The 21298-nt window shown below is 39.6% G+C and overlaps 1 protein-coding gene across 1 annotated transcript in view; it reads left to right on the top strand.

The window, feature by feature from the left end:
• The first annotated feature begins 403 nt into the window (after positions 1 to 403).
• SHQ1 (SHQ1, H/ACA ribonucleoprotein assembly factor) overlaps positions 404 to 21298 on the top strand; it is a 96997-nt gene continuing 76102 nt past the window's right edge. The window contains exons 1-5 of the mRNA XM_012787411.3: positions 404 to 636; positions 4188 to 4252; positions 5759 to 5881; positions 6629 to 6792; positions 14813 to 14925. Coding sequence (XP_012642865.2) covers positions 494 to 636; positions 4188 to 4252; positions 5759 to 5881; positions 6629 to 6792; positions 14813 to 14925 — 608 coding nt within the window. The 5' untranslated portion in view covers positions 404 to 493. The remainder of the gene's footprint in view (positions 637 to 4187; positions 4253 to 5758; positions 5882 to 6628; positions 6793 to 14812; positions 14926 to 21298) is intronic.

Raw genomic sequence — 21298 nt, 5'->3', positions numbered from 1 at the left:
GTTGTCCTCCTAGCATCTCCGTGGGGCTAGAATCTAGTATTGCCCTCATCCTGCAGAAGAGGCACCTGAAGCAGAGAGAGGTGTTGGGACTTTGCTAAGTCACAAAGTCCACTGTGGGCAGGGGTGGCCTGGAACGAGCACACGTCCGTCCATATGCGGAGCCAGTGCCGTTAAAATCGTCTCTGGGAGCCTCGGGAGAGGCTTTCTGGGTCTAAGGTGGACCCGCCCGTCCGGGTTCTCCCGAGCCAACGGGTTCCCCTCGGTCCAACTCCCGCGCCCGAGCGACACCCGCCGCGGCCCTGCTCTTCCCCGGCCCTTTTGAAAGCCCCGCCTCGCCTCCAACAGCGTCCCGTCTCCGTGGAGACGGGCGTAGGGCGGGACTTCCTGCCCGACGCGGGGGCACTTCCGCCTCGAGCCGGAAGCGCCGTGGCTGACAGGACGGGTCCCGGCGCGTGGGGCCTCCGCGGGGAGTGTGCGTGGCGGGACCGCGGCGATGCTGACCCCCGCGTTCGACCTCAGCCAGGACCCGGGCTTCCTCACCGTCGCCATCCGCGTGCCCCACGCCCGGGTCTCCGAGTTCGACGTCTACTTCGAGGGGGCCGACTTCAGGTTCTACGCCAAGCCGTACTTCCTGAGGCGAGTCCCGGCGCGTGGGGGCGCGCGCCCTCCTCAGCCCCGCCTGCGTTCCGCGTCGCGGGGCCTGCGGGGCGCTTCCGCACGCGGCGTCCGGGCCGTGCCGGTTTTTCCCAGTTCCCGCGCCGTCACCCTGGTCCTCGTCCCTTCCCGACTCGGTCCGTCTTTCCTTTGGGTCCGCGCGCGCCGGCGAGCTCGGGGACTTCCCGACGGGCCGGTCGCTCCGTTCGACTTTACCCGGTGCACCCCGCGTTCGTCGGCCTCTTGCCTGGCTGCTCCCCGCTTCTCCTGCCCGCCTCCCCTTCTCCCCTCGGCACCCGGGTAGCCTAGTTCTCCCGCGTCCCCCTGTGCGCCGCGCCGCCGTTGGGTTTTTACCGCCCACGTGCGTTGGTTTCCCCCACGGCCGCGTGGCACGTGGTCTGTTTACGTTTTTGTCCCTGCGGAGCCCCAGCTGCGGTGGCGGCGGCCGACTCCGGTCGCCTTCAGCGAGGTGGCGGGCAGTGGCGCCCAGTGCCTCGTCTGCCTTCCCTGGAGACGGGCTCTGCTGTCAGCCCCGCTCTGCCGGGCCAAGCCAAATTATCCTTCCCCAGACATTGCCAGTCCCTGGGTGGTCATGCTGGAGACTCAGACTTGGGGGGCATTTATTGAAACCTTAAAATCTGTACCCCCATCACATGCCGCAATAAAAAAAATAAATAAAAAAAACCAAAAATAAAACAAAAAACAAACAAACAAAAAACCAAAACATTGCCAATCCCTTGCCCTCCCCTATCTGACTAGGTAAAAATGCATGATCCTGTGTTTTTTTTTTCTCAAGCGTAGCTCCAGGCTACCTTTCCTGCCCAAATATTTTTATGATGCAAACCTTCCCCTTCCGGCAATCTGGTTCCTTTGCTGTCCTTCGCTGTGCTTAAACCAGTTTGCTCACATTTCCACTGAGAGGGTGACTTAACTTACCTACCTATGAATGCACTGCACTTTCTTGTTTCTTTATTCGTTTATCCCTTTGGTTTTTTATTTATCCGGCTTCAGCGTTGGGATTATAGTGCTCAACAAGACTAATTTCTGTCCTCACGTATGCAGTTTGCATTGTAGCCGGGAGAGAAAAAACGGCGAACTAACAATGTAACGACAAATTGCAGTAAGTGTTGTGAAGAGAAAGAAGTGTGCTGATACGGAATGAAAAGGGGCACAGATTTATATAAAGTTTTGGTCAGGAAAGACCTTTCTGAGGAGGGTCTATTTAAGGCAAGACATGAAGAATAGGAAGATGGTGATTATGGTGGTAGCAAACATTTACTGAATTCTTGCTCCTACTCCAGGCTAATGCTTTGCGTGGATCATCTCATTTGATGTTAGCACAGCCCTACAAAGTCGATTTTATTATGTACCCATTGCTGTGGACTGAATATTTGTGCCCTCCCCTCTCCCCACAAATTCCTGTGTTGAAGCCCTAATTCCACAAGGTGTCATTTCTGCTTTATTGTATTGATCAAAACAGCCCCAGGGCCTGCTGAATTTTAAGGGGACATAGATCCCAAGATTGGGAAGAGTGAAGTGAGATGAGCAATCGTTGGAAATACAGTTTGCTACATTCCTCTCCTTGAGGAATTGGGAGTCTAGCTGGGAAGGCAGATCTATAAACAAATATGATTTCATGTGCAGTAAGAATTTAACTCTATGCTTATGAAGAGTTTAGGAGAAGGGAGTTTGTAAACTATAGCTCACATTTACCAAATGCTCGCCTACTGTGACAGCCACTAAGCTCTTTGCATTCTCATTTTATTTTCACAGTAACTCTGATAGGTACTGTTATTTCTCTTTTTTTTTTTACAAATAACGTATTATGATTCTTGAAGTTAATTTGTCCAAAGAAATGGCAGAGCTAGGACTTGATTCAGATTCTGACACTAAAGTTAGTGTCTGTAACCATTATAACAAACTAATTTATCCATAAACTGACTCCTTATTCTGGGCTTAGAAGGGATCTTGTTCTGAAAATGCATTGTGGCTGGAGGAAACATTGGGATCAAAGGCAACTAAGTTGTGAAGCTCTGGGCCTTTTGGGGTCTGCCAAGTGCTTTTTGTTTTTAATTGTGTTTAGTAGCAAGCAAGGTGGGCGGCACAGGAGGAAAGGAGGCTCAGATGTTAGGTTTGGAATGGCATGGAGTAGGCCTGATATAACCTACTGATGAGTCTCAATTATCTAGGCAACATCGGCAGCCATAGAAGCTTTTTCAAGTAGAAAAGTGACAATCACATTTCTATTTTTGAAAAATTCTTTTGGGGCCTCAGTGTGGAAGACTGAACCAGGGTAAAACCAGAAGCAGGGAAATCATTTCCTTTAGTACAAAAGACAGGAAAATCCACATACAGTAATAATGAGATTTGAGAAAAACTTTTGCTTTCTGCTTTTTTTTAATAAGTTATAATTTGCCTGATATAAGTGATTGGTTTTGTGTTTCTTTGTTTCTCATTATCTGGCTTTTACTTCTTTTTGGAAACCAATTCGTGGACTTTTATTGAGTACCTGCTGTGTAAGGCAAAGATATATAAATAACTCTCTTATTCATAAATAAAGGGAAAGTACAGGTTGAGTATCCCTTATCTAAAATTTTGGATTTTTAAAAAATTTTTGGAATATTTTCATATACATAATGAGATATCTTGGCAGTGGGACTCAAGTCTAAATACAGAATTCATTTAGGTTTCACATACATCTTATATACATAGCCTGAAGGTAATTTTATACAGTATCTTTAATAATTTTGAAACATACTTTTGACTGCAACCATCGAGTGAGATCAGGTGTGGAGTTTTCCACTTGTCACTGTGTCATGTTGATGCTCAAAAATTGCATATTTTGGAGCATTTCAAATTTTTTATTTTCGGATTAGGGATGTTCAACCTGTACTACTATAACAATAGTGATAACTAATATTTGCTGTGGCTTTTGTTTTTTAATACCTATTTTAATGGTGCCTGGGGTTTTCATATAGAAAGATGAGTCATCTCTAATTTCTACTTTCTTGATTGGGGAAGGAATCTAACGTATTTTGTTTGATAAAATGTAAAAGAAATGCTGAGAAATTTCCTTTGAACGTAGCTGATAAAATTATTTTATTTTATTTTTTTCCTTTTTTGGAGACAGGATCTTGCTCTGTTGCCTGGGCTGGAGTGCAGTGGCATCATTATAGCTTACTGTAACCTCAAACTCCCAGACTCAAGCAATCCTCCTACCTCAGCCTCTCAGGTAGTCAGTACTACAGGCTCGCCACCATGCCCAGGCACGCACGCCACCATGCCAAGCTAATTTTTCTATTTTTTATAGAGATGGGTCTTGCTATGTTGCTCAGGCTGGTCTCGAACTCTTGGCCTTAAGCTGTCTTCTTCCCACCTTGGCATCCCAAAGTTCTAGGATTATAGGTGTGAGCCACTGTGCCCAGCCAAAAATGGTTGATAGATTTTGATGGGTAAATGTATACCATTATTGATAGTAACTTATGTCGCATTGTAGTTTAAGGACTTCCTGAGACCTTGTGTTAAATCTACAGATTAACCCTTCCTGGAAGAATTGTTGAAAATGGAAGCGAGCAAGGGTCCTACGATGCAGATAAAGGTATGGCCTTTGGAATTTTTGTTAGTTTTTTCTTTGGCTATTTCATGTGAGAGTATCTATATAATAATCTTTGAAGATACTAAGGGGATGTTTAGATGTCTTGCAGGTGCAATCTGTTCCTGCCACTCTGTGGTTTCTGAATGTCTGGTGCCTGTTATTTGTGGATCATTTGACAATTAGAATTTTCTTAGTTCTTTAAAGTATTTTACAGTATTCTTAATGTAAAATTAAATTAGTTAAATACTCTTGTTCTATTTCCTAGAAGTACTTCTCCTATATTTAGTACATGTTTAAAAGTAAAAATTAGAATGTGTGAGACGATTGACTATAAAAAATGTAAATGATTTATAAGCTTTTGAATGGGATCTTTCCTGTACAATTTTCAAACTTGAATTTTAATAACAGGTGAGAGAGAAACTGTCCATGGGTGGCATTTAAAGGCTAATTGAATTTTCTTCTCATGATTGATAAGCCCCTCATTTCAGCCAGCCATGAAACCATTTATTTTCCATTTATAGAAGCTACTGGCTTCTTTGTCATAGGATCTGAAATAAGAATGCCTTGTGTACTCTTGTGTAATTTATTGAATGAATATTTATTGACCTCAGTGAACTAGACTAAGGCAGGGATAAAAGAGTTAAACAACAAAGTTCTAACCCATAATGCCATGTAATTGATGTGATAGTGAAGTATTAATGAAACTGCCTTTCTAGGTAGTAAATCTGCTTTTAATTGCGTGAAGGTTGCATATTGAAACAAAGTTATTAAATTTTAAAAGTACACAGGAGTTAAGGTTGTATATGTGGAAGTATTTGGATTGAGTTGTATTTGACATATTACAGTTCAGACATATTACCTCTTTCATATTACTGAAAGAGGTAAAATGTTTTAAAATATAAGAGTAGTAAATAATGTTTTAAGTTCCCAGGGGAACCTCAATGAGGTTGATAAACCCAGTCAAGAAAAAAGAAAAGAAATACATAGAATGTGAGTCTGCCATAGACAAACTTCAGGGTTATATCTCTTGACATAGCAAAGAAACTTTATCAAGCTATAGTGGCTTTATTTAAGATTGCGTGTGTTTTTTAAACTGCTGCCATTCTCCATTGGATTAGATATTCTGATTTTTCTTCCTTGTCTAGAAATACATATTTTTAGTAACTATTGGTTAATTTCAAGCTATTACCTACTCAGGCCATTGATTTTTAGAAGTTTTGACTTGGATTTTTAATATTATCAGTAGGTGAAGGTGATACGATGTAAGACTAAAGCATTTTGAGGCTTTAACGATTGGTTTTGTATATTAATAGAAGTGACAGCTTCTGAAAAACCCTGTTTAAGCCTTTTTCAATCTTGACTTGTATTCACTAAATTTGTAATAAGGGCATAATTTTGGAACTCTATGAAATAGAATTATGGTTTATCAAGACACATGTTTCTTAAGTGTATTAGTGAAGTCTTTGGATATTTTAATCTGTCTAAACATAAAACATATGTATCTTAAAGGAATTTTTACCATTCGATTGCCCAAAGAAACTCCTGGCCAGCATTTTGAGGGGCTGAACATGTTAACTGCTCTTCTGGCACCAAGAAAATCCAGGACAGCAAAACCGCTTGTGGAAGAAATAGGTATGTTTATTGCAGTAGGGATGAAATAAAGACAAAGAAGAATATTTGGAATGCCATGTGTTTCTAGGGTAAATGGGATATAGCGAGTAGGAAATTGAAGAAAATAGGTTATAAGGTGGTCATGTGAAGATGTGAAAATAGCTCATTTTTTGGTGATATAATTAAAAGAAGTAAAAGAACCCTTTTGAACTAGGAGATTAGGAGATTGGGCTAATTAAAACAGTATCTTATCTTTGGCAAAATATTAGCCTCTTTGAGTTAAGATCAAAATTACATAAAGTGAACATTACCTAGGTCAAGAAATGGAACATTTCCAATGCCCTGGAACCCCACTCTGTCTCTTCCCAGTAACTTACCCTCTCTCCTCTTCAAGTTAACCACTGTCCTCTGTTTTGCCTGTTTTTGAGTTGTGTATATAATTCATACATTATGTATTCTTTTTTTTGTCTGGCTTCTTTCTCTTAACATTATTTTTGTGAAATTTTATCCATATTGTAGCTGAAGTCCGTTTGCTTTTATTGCTATCTAATATTCCATTGTGTCAATATACCACATTTATTTATACCTCCTACTATTGATGGGTCTTTGGATTGGTCCCATTTTTTGAATAATCAAGCTATGAATATTCTTGAACATATGTTTAGGTGCATATATGCAGGCATTTTTTTCTATTTATATATTCTTTCTTCCCCTAGTTGTAACTAGGAAATCCAATAACATAAAAAAATTAATATTTAATACATTTAGGTGCTTCTGAGGTTTCTGAGGAAGTAGTAGATGATGATGATGATGAAGAGTTTGATTGGGAAATTGAACAGACACCCTATGAAGAGGTATCGGAAAGTGCTTTAAATCCACAGTGCCACTATGGATTTGGAAACTTACGATCAGGAGTGGTTCAGCGGTTACAGGTATGTTGTCTTTCTGAAAGATCTTGGTTTATAGGGTTTTCCCATTTGGATATTTTAATTTCAGTTCTGCTTACACTTGGTGGTTTTTTATAATGATTATAGGAGATGATGTATTTAGAGCACTGAGCACATCTTCTTGCACATAATCATTACATAGATGTTCATTTCCTTCCATTTCATTGGCTGTTCTGCCCAGCCTTACTGCTCTTACAGATGTCCTGTGGCTTTCTTTTTTCTCCCCTTCATTCAGTATCCTGGACATGAAGTTTCCGAAATACAAAATGAAACCCCTCTCTGTTCATGCTTCTTGGAAAGCCTTATGTTTTATACCTTTGAAAAATGAAGATCATGTAGTTATGGCATGATGTCTCTTCTGTTTTTTATATAAATGAGATGGAATATTCCTGATGAGAATTAGATTGTATGTTTTGATCAAATTGTTTTGTTCCTGGTGTACAGTAGGCACCATTGTCTATTTATTCTTGATGGAGGTTGAATGTACTCTCTTATTAAAACCTGATCATTTGTCAGTTGGGATAAAAGAAAATGATATAACCATCCCTTCCTCAAACAGTATGGGAAATTCTACTACATTTTAGCTTATGTAGGTAGATTGAAATGACTGAAATGGAGAGGAGAGATTTTGTACTCTCTGTACATAAAATGTTTTGTAGAAAACACATCCCCTGAAATGTTATGGAATGAAAGTGTTTGCAAACTACTCACTTGGAGTCTTAATTTAAAACTTTTTTAAGTGAAAGAAACAGGGATGCACCATTTCTTTTACTTTATCCCTGACTGACTAGAGGATGCTGAGCCTGTTTAGAATGTGGTTTATTATACTAAGGCTTATTTGAATCCATCAAGAAAAGGGAAAGAATCCAAATTCTGGTCCCCCTCTACCTCTGTTTAGATTTGGGGTGCTGGGGTAATTCTTTGAACACAAGTAAGTTGAATCACTCTTTGTAAAGCGGGAATAAATGTGCTCACCTACTTAGTAAGGCTATTTTGAAAATTTAAGCAGATACTGCATGTGAAAACTTAGAATGCTATAAAGACTCCTGTTTTTGAAAAACAAAATGCTCTCAAGATTCCTAAAAGGGAAGAAAATTGGGATTTACTTAGGAGCAAATAATGCCAATGAAATAGCCTTGCTTCTAAAAACTTAGGCATGTTTCTGCTGAATTATGTTCTGCCCATATTCTCTCTGCCTGATCATATTCCCTGGTGATCTCCGAGGTAATTAGAATAGAGTCAGTTTTGTCTACAGCACAGACTACAGTGAATGGGTCTCAGTTGTTTGGCCGAGAGCTAATTTGTGGTCACTCTGTTTCGGGCTTGCTGGTGTAAAGCTATAAATGAATGATAGTAAATGTCTCACAGGTTAAGTACAGGTCGTATATTCAGATTTAAAGTGCTTTCTGAGGCCAGGGAACTTGGTTTCTTAATTGCTGCTCCTGTTTAGGGAAGATCCTCTTGAGGGACTTCGGACAGGTCCTGGAGATAATGCAGGAATGCCCTAATGTGAGCCTAGGCCAAGTCCCTTTTAGGTCAGAAATTCTTGGAATTATTGAAAATGTTCACTAAGCAATTAGGTTGATTTTTAAAAAGTTGCTATGAGATATTCTTTATATCTTTTTGAATATCTTAGCTAATATATCAAGTACCTAGATACCTATTTCCCAGCTTAAAAAATCAAACATTACCAGTGTAATTGAAGCCTCCTGTCTATCTCTTCCTGATTACATCACTCTGTTTCTCCATCAGAAATGAACCAGTGGATTCAATGTTTGTTATTCTGAGCATTTAGCTTGATAGTCTAAAGTCATTAGACTCTTGAAATTTTAATTGAATGAACATTGCTTTTCTAAACAATTTGAATGCATATGTCCTAAAGTAGGGGAAAAAAGCTGAGCATGTGGGACAACTTTAAGGGTTTTGTAATGTAAATAGTATACTACTAGTAATATAGGTTTATAGTCCCATATGTGCAATACTGGGATTACAAAAAGTTCTGAAAACTAAAAGTTTTTTTACTATTTAATTTAGTGGCAAAACCTGATCTAAACTGATGTGTTTTTTTTTGTTTTTTTGAGACAGGGTCTCGTTCTGTTGTCTGGGCCAGAATGTAGTGGCATTGTCATAGCTCACTGCAATTTCAAACTCCTGGCCTCAGGAGTTCCTCCTGCCTCCCGAGTAGCTGGGACTACAGGCAAGTGCCACCATGGCTGGCTAATTTTTCTATTTTTTTGTAGAGATAGGGTCTTGCTATGTTGCTTAGGCTGGTCTCCAATTCCTGACCTCAGGTGATCCTCCCACCTCAGCCTCCCAAAATGCTGGAGTTATAAGTGTGAGCCACCATGTCCAGCTGATGTGAGTTTTTAAATAATTTTTTTTTAGTTCTACTTAGTGTGCATATTTAAAAAATTTGGTATAGAAATAAATGGTAATGTATTTGCATATGGGGTGCTGCCCCAGACTTCTTAGAGTAGGTTAAAAAAATATGGTGTATGTACTGTATTACCTCTCTAAACTCTGAGGGTCTGAATCCTGAAGCTCACCTTGCTCTAGGGGTTTTGGATAGCACCGTGCTGAGCATTTTGTGTGCATCAGCTCAACATTACTATTTCATCCCAGCACCATAACTATTATTTGTGAACATTTTACCAGTAGGCAAACCAATAGACAAATGTAGTCTTTAAAAACAATTGTGTTTTCTTACATGAATTAAATTTAAGGGCTATGGTGTCCTTAACAACTAAGGAAATTATCTGACTTTCAGAATTCAAATGTAAACCAAAATCCCAAGAATTCAGGAATACCCTCTTAGGATATAGATGTTTCCTGAGATATTGCCATAAAAATCTTACGTAATTAGTATTACTTGCAGAGTTCTTCTGCATTTATAACTGCTCTGTTTATAGCAGTCCTAACCAGTATTTAAAAACTGAATGATCATGTAAGATTAATAATTATCACCTATTTTCTAATAGTAGAGCAGCTACAAGAAATGATTATCACACAAATGAGAGATTCTTAGAACATCTCTTTTAATTTAAAATGGTTTTAAAAACGTCACCATTTTCTCAAATAGTATTTTTTCACATGAGTTTCTCTAGTTCTGCCTTTGGATGAAGAAATACTCATAAAGTTTCATTGGCTACTCATATTTTACCAGTATTTTTACAGCCTCTTTTTTTCCTTCCCATAAATGAAAAATGGCTCTATTTTCTCTGATGATAAATGCAATATAGATTCCATTATAAAAATATAATACAAAGAAGAAAGTAAAAAATCATAATCTATAATTCCAATACCCAGGTATCTTCTTTTCATTTAACCTTTTACATGGGTCTTTCCTATCTTTATCCTTGCAACCTTTTAAATAGGATTTGCTTGTGAACTTCTGTATTTTATGCTGATGATGAGAAGAAAAACAAAATATTTTTGCTGAAATAAATTCTCTCTCAACATTCTTCCCTCTGTTCCCCATACACCTCCCTCCCCCTCCCACCCCCTTCTTTCTTTCCTTTCTGAGATTGCTGCCAGCCACCAGGGTGCCTTTGGAAAACTGCCCTGGCTGCTCAAAGTCAGGGCTTCACAACAAGCTCCTGGCTGCTCACAGTCAGGGCTTCACAACAAGCTTCTGGCGGTGGTGGCTGCCAGCAGCAGCAATCCTAGAGTCTCTGGGCGCCAACCCAGCAAGCTCCTGGGACCGCTGCTGCCAGCAGCCACAGGATGCCAGGCTTGCTGGCCCTCTCTTTCTCTTGGCTACACCAGGGCACCCGAGGCCATTGTTTCCAGGAGACCCACAGGTCAGATGTGCACACAGTTCTCCATTTTCTGTCTGGATTGTCTCTGTCTTATCTATGCCTGAGCTTATATAAGCCTGATTTAAATCCTACATGACCTTTTCTTGGCGATCTCCATCTTAAATAGCTCTAATAACAGGTGGCTGTAGCAATTCTTTAAAAATCAAAAAGAATCCTTTTCTTCCTTCTGTAGAAAACATTTTAACATTTTTCATCCTCTTTTCTTCCTGTGTGTGATTGTGCATAGAAAAAGCCTGGGTGGGGCTTGCCCTACTGTGAACATTCGTGTTCTGCTGTGTACATGTTGCATGGAGGCCTTGAGCCTGGAAGGTGGGGAGAGAGGAAAGAAAGCTGCTTTCCTGTCGGCCAGTTCTCATCCCTGTGAGAGTGGGGACCTTGGTTAGTTGTTAATTACTGTATCTTCACTCCAGCACTCAGAATGGTGCCTGGCCCATAGCAGGCCCTCAAGCACTATTTGCTGAATGAATGATTTAATACTGGACTCCAGGCGTAGTTCTGGGGATAGAGTGAAGAAGCAGCTAGATGAGACCCCTACCCTCGTGGAACATTCTAGTAGGGAGACAGAAAGTAATCAGATCAATGACAAATAAACAGGATAATGACAGATAGTTACAGGTAAAGGAAAAGGAGGGATAACGTGAGACACTGGGGAGGATGACTTTGGTTAGGATGTCCAGAGACGGCCCCTTTGAGAAGGTGACATTTGTACTGAGTTCTAAATGATGAGAAGAGCATTATAAATGCAAAGGCTCAGACCTGGGACTGAATTGACGTGTTCCAGAAATGGAAAGAAATCTGTGTGGCTTGAGTGTGTTTGAACCAGAAGGGGAAGGTAGACCTGCAGTCGAAGAGCAAGACAGGCTGGGTTGTTCAGAGCTATGGTAAGACTCTGGGTCTATTCTAAGTGCAATTAGTGTTTTGAAATCCCTGGGGTCATGTCAGTCCATTCATCCTCTGAAATACAGAGTTATCTGAGAGGACTTACAGATTATACCCCATTTATGACTTTGTATCTGGTCCAGGTGAAATAATGAAGTGGAACATTGTAATCCTTTTTGTTTGTTTAAGTTGTTACTAGTAAGTGAGGAAACTGAAGTGGAGAGAGGATGTGTATTCTCAGTAGGAAGTTAGCCAGTGAGTAACAGGGAACAGCCATGCAAGAGGGAGACATAGAGAAAGGAAACGGACATTATTGAGTATGTTAAGCCATGTGCTTGTGCCTTACTTGTATTATGTCATTTAATCCTCACAATACCCTGTGGTACAGAGTGATGTTCCCTCCCCCTAAAAGATGTCCTCGTGCTTATCAGAACCCATAAATGTGTAACCTTACATGGCAGAAGCTACTTTTTAGATGTGATTAAGTTTATGTGGGCCCAGTCTAATCACAGTGTCCTTATGAAAGGAAGGTAAATGGGTAAAGTGAAAAAGAAAGAAGGCCATGTGATTATAGAAGTCCAGGGAGGAAGGGCATTGTGATTTGGGGCTACAAGCCAAGGAATGAGGACAACCTCTGGAGGTGGGAAAGGTGGAAAGGGTAAAGAAACAGATTCTGTCTTAGAACCTCTGGGAAGGAATGCAACCCTTGATTTTAGCCCAGTGAGACTGATTTTGGGCTTCTGACTTCCAGAACTGTAAGATAGTAAGTTTGCGTTGTGTTAAGCCACCAAGTTTATAGTAGTTTGTTACAGCAAAGGAGACAAGAGGAAACCAATAGGGTTGTGATAGAGGTGTCACTAGGCTCATTTTACAGTAAGAAAGCTAAGGTTTGGAGGGGCCACACAATTGACTAGAGCCGGTGTTTAGATCCAAGTTTGTCTAACTCCAAAGTCACTCTTTCTACTTTGTCAAGCTGATTTTAGAAGCTTGTGAGTGGGAAAGGGGAGTCTGCAGGCTAGGGAAGTCTTTGGGACTAGAAGGAGGAAAGAAAGAGGGTGGCTCCAGGTTGCTGGGGAGAGGGACTTGGCATTCACTGGCAGGACATGGCTCTCGTAGTATTCACCTAGCTGGGGCGAGTCCTGTGAATACATGAGACTATCTCCTGTCCTCCAGGGACTTCATTGATGCCATTTCCCATCCCTCCCAGCTGGAGGAGCTAATTTTAAGCAGGTGAGGAAGTGGAGAAATAGAGAAAGAATCCAGGTTGCACTGCTCGGGGAAGAGGTGTTTCTGGTTGAGGCAATGGAATTCTGCAAGTGGTTCCCCATGGAAACACTGCTGCTCACTCGTTAAACTCTTTGTATCATGTGTACTCTACTTCAAGTTTATTATGAATTGCATAAACCTGTGGACTGCTCTCAGCCTCTACTATTTATAATAGTATTTCTATAGGAAAGAACATTCTAAGTCTCTAAAAAGTAAATTGAAAAGGTACTCTTGGAATGAAAATTTTTATAAGTTTGGGGACAGCAGGTAATCTGGGTTTTTGCCCAGAATGTTTGTGCTTGGAAGCATTAAGATGTTCTAGATGTTACAGTGACTTCCAAAATGGTCTCTGGAGCCTTTCATTATATTAGAATGTGCTTTGATTAAATATCATGGCTATTACTGAGCTAAATGGATTATGGTGGGGATGAGAGAATTTTTTTTATTATTATACGGAAATTTTGATTGGGGAAGCTCTATCCTAGTCTCTCTCTCCCTTACTAATTCATCACTGTTCACATTTACTGTAGTGATTTTGTATTATAGCCATCAACTTTTTAATCTGTTTATTAGGCACTAACCTCTAATTCCATTTAGAAATCTGTCTTAACAGTTTGCCTCCACAACTCTCTGCCATGTTATTTCTCTTGATTTCTTTTCAGCTAATATTCTTTAAGCTTTTTCCCGTTTCTGTACTTCTCATTGAGGTTGGTATTAGAGTGAGGAGGTGGAAGAAAGAAAACAAGGCACAGTTTAGGAATATTTTGTATTGTATAAGATTTCTTTGCTTCACAATTCTGATCAAAAGAATAAAAACCTTAGGGTATCCTAGGCAGTTTTCCTAATATACGTCTATTCTGTAGATTTGGCTTGGGAAACAGACTACATGTCAATATGTATACATGTAGGTGAAGACAATTACAGCAAAGTTGATTCTTACTTAGGATTGGATTTTTACTTTTTCAAATGGAAAGTCATTACATCAAAATTGCCCATAAAAATTCTTAAATTTGCTAACAAAGTAGAATGTATATAGTTCTGTATATATAGTTTTACACAGGATGAGTATCCCTAATCCAAAAATCTTAAATCCAAAATGCCCCAAAATCTGAAACTTCTTAAGCGCTGACATAATGCTAAAAGGAAATAATCATTTGGGATGTTCTGGATTTTGGATCTTCGGATTAGGGCTGCTGACTGGTATAATGCAAATATTCCAAAATTTGAAGAAACCTGAAACACCTCTGGTCCCAAGCATTTGGATAAAGGATACTCAACCTGTGTGCTAGTTCATCTTCGGACCAGCTTAGCTAGACTGTAGGAAGAAAGAAAAGTCTATATGTAGATGTCTGATATTCAAACCATTTCTACCTTTAGTAACTTTCAAATCTCTAAGGATAAATGGGGAAATGAATGTTGAATTAAATGTTTCTCTGGGAGGCCAAGGTGGGTGGATAGTTTGCTCTTAGGAGTTTGAGACCAGCCTGAGCAAGAGCGAGACCCCATCTCTACTAAAAATAGAAAGAAATTAGCTGAGCAACTAAAAATATATATAGAAAAAATTAGCCGGTCATGGTGGCGCATGCCTGTAGTCTCAGCTACTCGGGAGGCTGAGGCAGGAGGATCGCTCGAGCCCAGGAGTTTGAGGTTGCTGTGAGCGAGGCTGATGCCACGGCACTCTAGCCCAGGCAACGGAGTGAGACTCTGTCTCAAAAAAAAGAAAAAGTTTCTGCTTGCTTGCAGGATTTTATTCCATTCTGTTTTTTTTTTTTTATGTTAAAACTCTTATAACCTTAATATATGTTAATCAGTTTGTTGTGTGATTAAATGAGATAATTCATGTGAAAGAGTCCCGGAAGGCCTAGGGAGTAGTCGGTACTTTAACAAACATTTGTTGGGTTGGAATCTAAATGTCACAAGTGCTATCTATCATGGTTTACAGATCAGTTAGATTCTTCCTGTGTTTTGGCATTATGTGCAAAATTTGATTTTTAAATACCAAAAATAAGAGCAATTATTCTTTCTTTTCTGGGTGTTCTTAGGATGAATTGAGTGATGTTATTGATATTAAGGATCCAGATTTCACTCCTGCAGCTGAACGAAGGCAGAAACGCCTGGCTGCTGAGCTGGCCAAGTTTGACCCTGATCATTATCTGTAAGTATGGGGTGTTTTGAGGTTTAAATAATTTACTTGACTTCTATTTTAAACATTTTTGAGTGTCTTTTTAACTATGCTAGACATGTACATTTTGGATTCTAGAAGTTACTGATGGCTCAAAACCTTAATTGACATTTGATTTAACCTATAGCTATTTACACCTCTGTGATCTAAGATATTGCTTCTTAGTTTTTCAATTTAGCAACAGAGAACTCTACCAACATACTTTTTGTAGTTTTTTCTTGCCAGGCTTAAAAATAGAACACTGGGAGGGGGGGCAAGGGCAATATACATAACCTTAACATTTGTACTCCCACAATTTGCTGGAAAATAAATAAATAAAAATAGAACACTGAATTCATGAGAAGATTTATACTTTTTTAAAGTAGGTTTTTGTTGTAATTAATGGTATACATAAATGAAAATATGTGTCAATATCTTTAAGAATTTGAATCTACTTGTATTGCATTTCTTGGCTGATTGGGGTCTTGCTAATACTTTCATCCACTAGCAGCTGTAATCAATGACATGTTTCAAACAGCAAATAATTGGTTCTTTGTGGTAGAGCATAATATAATTTTAAGTTTTGCTGTGTTTCCTTCTTGCATTAATTGTGTTTTCAGCCATAATGTGTCTCAGTCAGGCTTATATTTGCATAAGGAACTTATCTAATTAACGGATAGGTAAATGATAACTTGGGGACAGATTGTGGGGTCTCCCATTGGCCAGGATGGCTGCACTTCTTCCAAGGATTGTCACCTGGCCTCTGTGGCTACTTGGCTCTCCTAGGATGTGTGGAGAACAGGTGTCGTATGTTGATGTAGCTCGCAATTATTCTTCCTCAGCTCTGGACCAACATTTTCTATACTGTTATATATACAGCTATAATCATCATATCCCCTTTTATTTGTAGAGTGCTTGTAGCTTATTAAGTGCTCTCATGAGATTATTTAATTCAGTTTTCATAACAGATGAGGAAAGGAGTTTAAGGGACTTGCCCAACCAAGGTCACATGACTACTGAGTAGCTTGGCCAGGACTTGAAAAGAGGACTTGAAATTTGTCGTTTTGTATTTCCTTCTCATGTACACTATTTCAGTTTAACTGCTGTTGCTCTTGTGATTAACATTCTATCTCCCATGACACAGTAGGATACTAATTGGAATGGCAGAAATATATCTTGTGATGTGCAAATGGAATGAGTGATGTGTAATGATAAATGGTTGAACTATTCAACATCCTAAGGGAAGCTGGGTAAGAGCAGGATATGTTATATTTTGGAGGACATCTGAGAGATTCAACTCCATTTACGTTGCCATTTCTAATTACCTTTATCTCTCCAGTTGTGGTTTTAAAGGTCCACTGAAGAGTAATTTAAAGAAACCCATTTAAAATCATGCTGAATATTTAAAGTGGAAATTTCATTGTCAGCAAATTTCTTGGGCTAGCATGAAAACAGAATGAGCTTTACAAGACTGAAATTTCAAGTGGGAGGGAGCTTAATTAGAAGAACTGCCTGTCTTCTCTCTTCTAAAACTAGAAGAATAACTATGGCCTGAGAGAATTAGGAAATTGGAATTTATAGTTAGAAGTGTGATATTATAAGCAGCCCTTAGTTTTCTCCATCTTTTGTGTTTCTTTATCCAGAAGCTCATTTTCTTTAATTGTATGCATGGAATGTTCTTTCCATTTCTCCAGGAGTAGTTTTTCATATAGGAGTGGTTTGAATTTAGTCATGGGCTAAGTGGGGAGAGTGAGAGGGTTCTTTGTGACTTTCTGATAGCAATAAGACTTTGATTAAGTGTAGTTTTGTGTTATTCATTATTCCTTATTTATGGTAGCTGACTGACTCACTCAAATGTATTAATATTAAATGAAGTACAAGTACTTTTAAATTTTTAATTAAAAAAATTTTTTAGCTCAGTGCTTTTTTTGTTGTTAAAACAGAAGAAAAAAGGCTCACTTTAAATTACTATCTACCATGCATATAATACATTGTCCGTGTTATATTACATTTACGTAAGTAAATGCAATATACACGTGATACACAATATGTTTTACATTAGTGTAACATTACCTATTTTTAAGTTTTTGATTTGTTCTTACAAGTTATGATGTTGCCCCATGCTGTTAGGATTTTTGGGAGCTTGAGGAAAACTAATTTTAACTTCAGCCTAAGCAGAGCACAGTGAAGTCAGTTGATTGTAAAGAAAAATTTATGCATTTCGAAGGCATGTATAAATGACTCTGGTTTATCACTGTTTTAAAAGTCCTTTGTTGTTGTAAAATCAGGACATTATTGTATGTTTTGTAGCATATCACAGGCTGAACATATAATAGATGATCCATAAACATATTGTTTTTGATTATCTATTTCTTGTCACTCGTAATGCCTTTTGGATATATTTTTACACTAAAATATGTTGACGACGTCTTGAAGCATTCCTTAACAGTCCTTCCTCTTTTGCTTGTTATAGCCAAGTTTTCATATTTCTCTTGTTGAGAGTGTTTTTCTTCCCAAATTGTTTTTTAATTGTTGGCATATTTTTTACCTTAACCATTTCGTAAAGTCTTGCCTGTTTTCTTTATTTGGGAGAAAACAGAAGAATTTAGTTAGCATTCTATACATCTATGAAATAAGAAAAGGAACAAAAATGTCATATATCATTTGGGTATGATTTTAAATTGTGATAATTTTTCATTGTTGTAAATTTGTTTAAAAAGATGGTACACTGATCAGACTTTTGGATTTACTAAATACATTTTTTTTTTTTTGGAGACAGTCTCACTCTGTCACCGGGCCTAGAGTGCCGTGGCGTCAGCCTAGCTCACAGCAACCTCAAACTCCTGGGCTCAAGCGATCCTTCTGCCTCAGCCTCCCGAGTAGCTGGGACTACAGGCATGCACCACTATGCCCTGCTGATTTTTTCTATATGTTTTTAGTTGTCCAGCTAATTTCTTTCTATTTTTAGTAGAGACTGATCAGGTTGGTCTTGAACTCCTGACCTGAAGTAATCCCCTCCTGCCTCGGCCTCCCAGAGTGCTAGGATTACAGTCGCGAGCCACCACGCCCAGCCTTACTAAGTACATCTTCATACAACAGATAGTAATTGGGAGGCTGGGAGCAGGATTTCATTCTTCTGATGTAGCTCACTTCTCAAAACACCAAGCTTAGGAGAAAGCATTAGAATAAAATTATATGTATTCATTCTTTTATTTATGCATTTATTTGTTCAACAAATATTTGTTTGAATGAACTGCATGCCAGGCAATGTTGCAGACACCAAAGATTGTGTAGTGAATACGACAGGATCTCTGTACTCATGGGGCTTGCATTTTAGTGAGGGAAGTAGATACTATTTTGATAAATGCTATGAAGAAAAAGCAGATTAAAGGTTTAGATAGTGACTGGGCATCCTACTGACTGAATGTGTCCAAAATTGAACTCATCATTTTACCTGTAAAGTCTTGCTGAATTTTCTAACTTGCTTAAGTGCCCCATTTTTCACTCTAGTCACCCAGTTAGAAACCTGGGATTCATCTTCCACTTCTTTCTTAGCCCACACCTTCAATCAATCCTAAAGTTGTACCATTTATCTTCATAGTATTTCCTTCACTCCATCTATCTCTGGCCTTCATCTGTGTCTGGCTTAGTGCAGCACTCACCTACCTGCCTGACTGGCATCTCTACCTCTGGTCTGTACTTCTTCAAATCCATCAACTATAAAACCACCTGTATGATATCTTATGTGCTACTGAAAGTGGAAATCTGCTTAACACCGTACTTGGTGCTCTTTTGCTGCAAGCATACACTCCTAACTCCTTAGTATGCCATCGAAGGTTCTCTGTGATCTGGACCCTGCCTACCTCTGCAGCTTCTCTTTTGCGGCTCCCTGTCCATGTTTCACGCTGCAGCAATAACGAGTGTTTGCATTTTTCCACCTGTACCATACCACTTCCCATAGATTCCCTTTTACTCATGGTATCCGTTTGCCAGCTATTTCCTCCCTGCCCCACTTTGCCTGAATAACTTGTACTTCTCCTTTTAGGCTGGGCTCAGCTGTCACCCGCATACGGTCTCCTTGGCACCCCCTGTTACAGCTCATCCTGTTGCCACATTGTTTCATACTGTGCTGTGTTTGTGTGCATGGTTCCCATTTGGGGTGCAGTCCTTAAGGGCAGGTGGTGAGTCTCGCTGATGCTGCACATAGAGGGCGTTCAGTGAATGCTTGTTGCATTAACGGCATGGAAACACTTGAAGATAGTTTATTCTAAAAAGTAGAACATTAGTCAACTTCAGTTCCTGAAACTCTTCATTCATGGACAGTGTATAGAATAAACCTACACAGTTTAGGTTCCTGGGACTGTATTAGTGAAATTTTACTTCAAATAATCACACAAGCATTTTGGAGTGTTTTTGGTGGGGAGGGGGATGGAGATGGTGGAAAATACCATTTTATCAAGCCAGTCCCCCCCTTCATTATGGTTTCCTGGGGAAAAAGCAGCATCTTTTCAGATGAGCTCTTCTTCTTCCTTTGCCTTAAGTGTCCTCAGTGCTCCAGCGTCCAAGGGCCTTTTCTCTCACTGTGCTAGTTCTTCCTGGGCAATCCGTCCTTTTTCTTGGTCTAAATGCTCGTGACTCCCATATCTCTCTCTTGAGCGTCAGACTTGTATGTCCACCTAACTATCGGACAGTTCTTTGTTGCCATGTCCTAAAAGGGCACCTCAGACTCAACCTGTCCCAAACAGAAGTCATCATCTCTCACTCATGTCTGTTAGCCTCCTGTGCCCCTATGTCAACGAAGGGCACTGTTGTCCACGAGTTGTCGAGGCCAGGATTCTGGGCATCGCCCTTGAGTCCTCTAGTTCCTCAACCTCTGTAGCCTGTGGGTTCTATCTCCAGTCTGTAGGCCAGATCCATCCCCTCTGCTCCATGTCCACTGCCATCTCATTCTAGGCCACTGTCATTTCTCCTTCAGGTTTGTCCCTTTAAATCAGTTTCCAGACTGCAGTAAGAGTGATATTTCTAAAACACACTGATGTCCTTCCCCTATGTAAAAGCTTTTAAGTGTCTCATTGTTCTTTGGGATAAAAATCCTCCAGGTTTTTTTTTTAACATGGCTGACAAGGTTATTGTCACTACAACATATTATTTTTAGCTTCTTTTCAACTTTTTTACCCCTCCTTCAATGTGCCTTCTTGTTTCCTAGCCTTTGTCAACTATCATTTCAGCCCAGACTACCCTCTGCCACCCCTCTTAATCTGGTTAACTGTTAATTATCATTCAGTTGTTCATTTAGATATTATTTCCTCCAGAGTCCTTGCCTGTCATCCTAATTTTATTTTGCCCTAGAATCTTGTTCTGTCATGTCATAGCGTTATGGTGTGTTGTATCAATAATTGCTTGACTCTCCCATGGGACTGTAAGTTGTGTGAGGACCAGGACTGTCTGTGTCCTGTCAGCACTGGAACCCTGGTGTCTAACATGGAGGTTGGCACATGGCACACAGTCAGTACTTTTTGTTGAATGAATGATTTATTCACCATTTTAGCCATTTACTCCTGTTGCTTCATCCTTTTTGAAATTCATTTCCTAGGAAAAAGCTCACATTCTGATTTGTGGATGAGTCTGTAGTAGAACCTCAATTCAAAAGAATTTTCTGTCACGTTAAGGAGAAGGAGCGAGTAAGAAAATAGACTTAGCAGGATTGGTTTATGAAGCACGTACTTTGTCCTAGTCTTATATACCTTGTACACCTGGCAAAAACAGTTACTGAGAATTCCCATTTCAACGAGCTGTACAGTTTTGTCCAGTATGTACTTACTTCCTCGTGCATAAAAAGGAAATATTTATGTTGGTTAAGAGTTTGGATTCTGGAATAAGACTTGAGTGGGTCCATATCCTGGCCATACTTCTTACTGGTACTCTGAGCTTCACCTAAATACACAACTTTTCTGAGCCTCAGTTTCCACCCACGTAAAATGAGGATATTACTGGTACTCCCTGCCCATTGTGGTGATATGAGGATTCAGGGAAATCATGGATGCAAAGCTCTTAGTGCAGTGCCTGGAACATGCAAAGAACTCAGTGAGTTATCTGCAATCTTCCTAATTTTTAAAAGATTTCAGTATCTCAGTGGAAAGGAAAAAAGTATCTAAGGTCATAAAACAGCTAGAAAATTCAATTTATCAAAGCAGCCAATTCTTTGAGTTTCTAGTTAACTGAAGTATAAATGAAATTTTCACCATGAGTTATACTTTGTCATGCTTTTCCCAAGAATTACCTATTCACAACTTTGAATGCAAGATAGTATCATTTCTGAATAAGTCACCTCCAAAAGTGAGAGGTGTATTTTGAATGTAGCTGTTAT

This window comes from Microcebus murinus, chromosome 28 (assembly GCF_040939455.1).
Source record: "Microcebus murinus isolate Inina chromosome 28, M.murinus_Inina_mat1.0, whole genome shotgun sequence".
Taxonomy (NCBI): domain Eukaryota; kingdom Metazoa; phylum Chordata; class Mammalia; order Primates; family Cheirogaleidae; genus Microcebus; species Microcebus murinus.
This window is presented reverse-complemented; position numbering and strand designations above follow the sequence as displayed.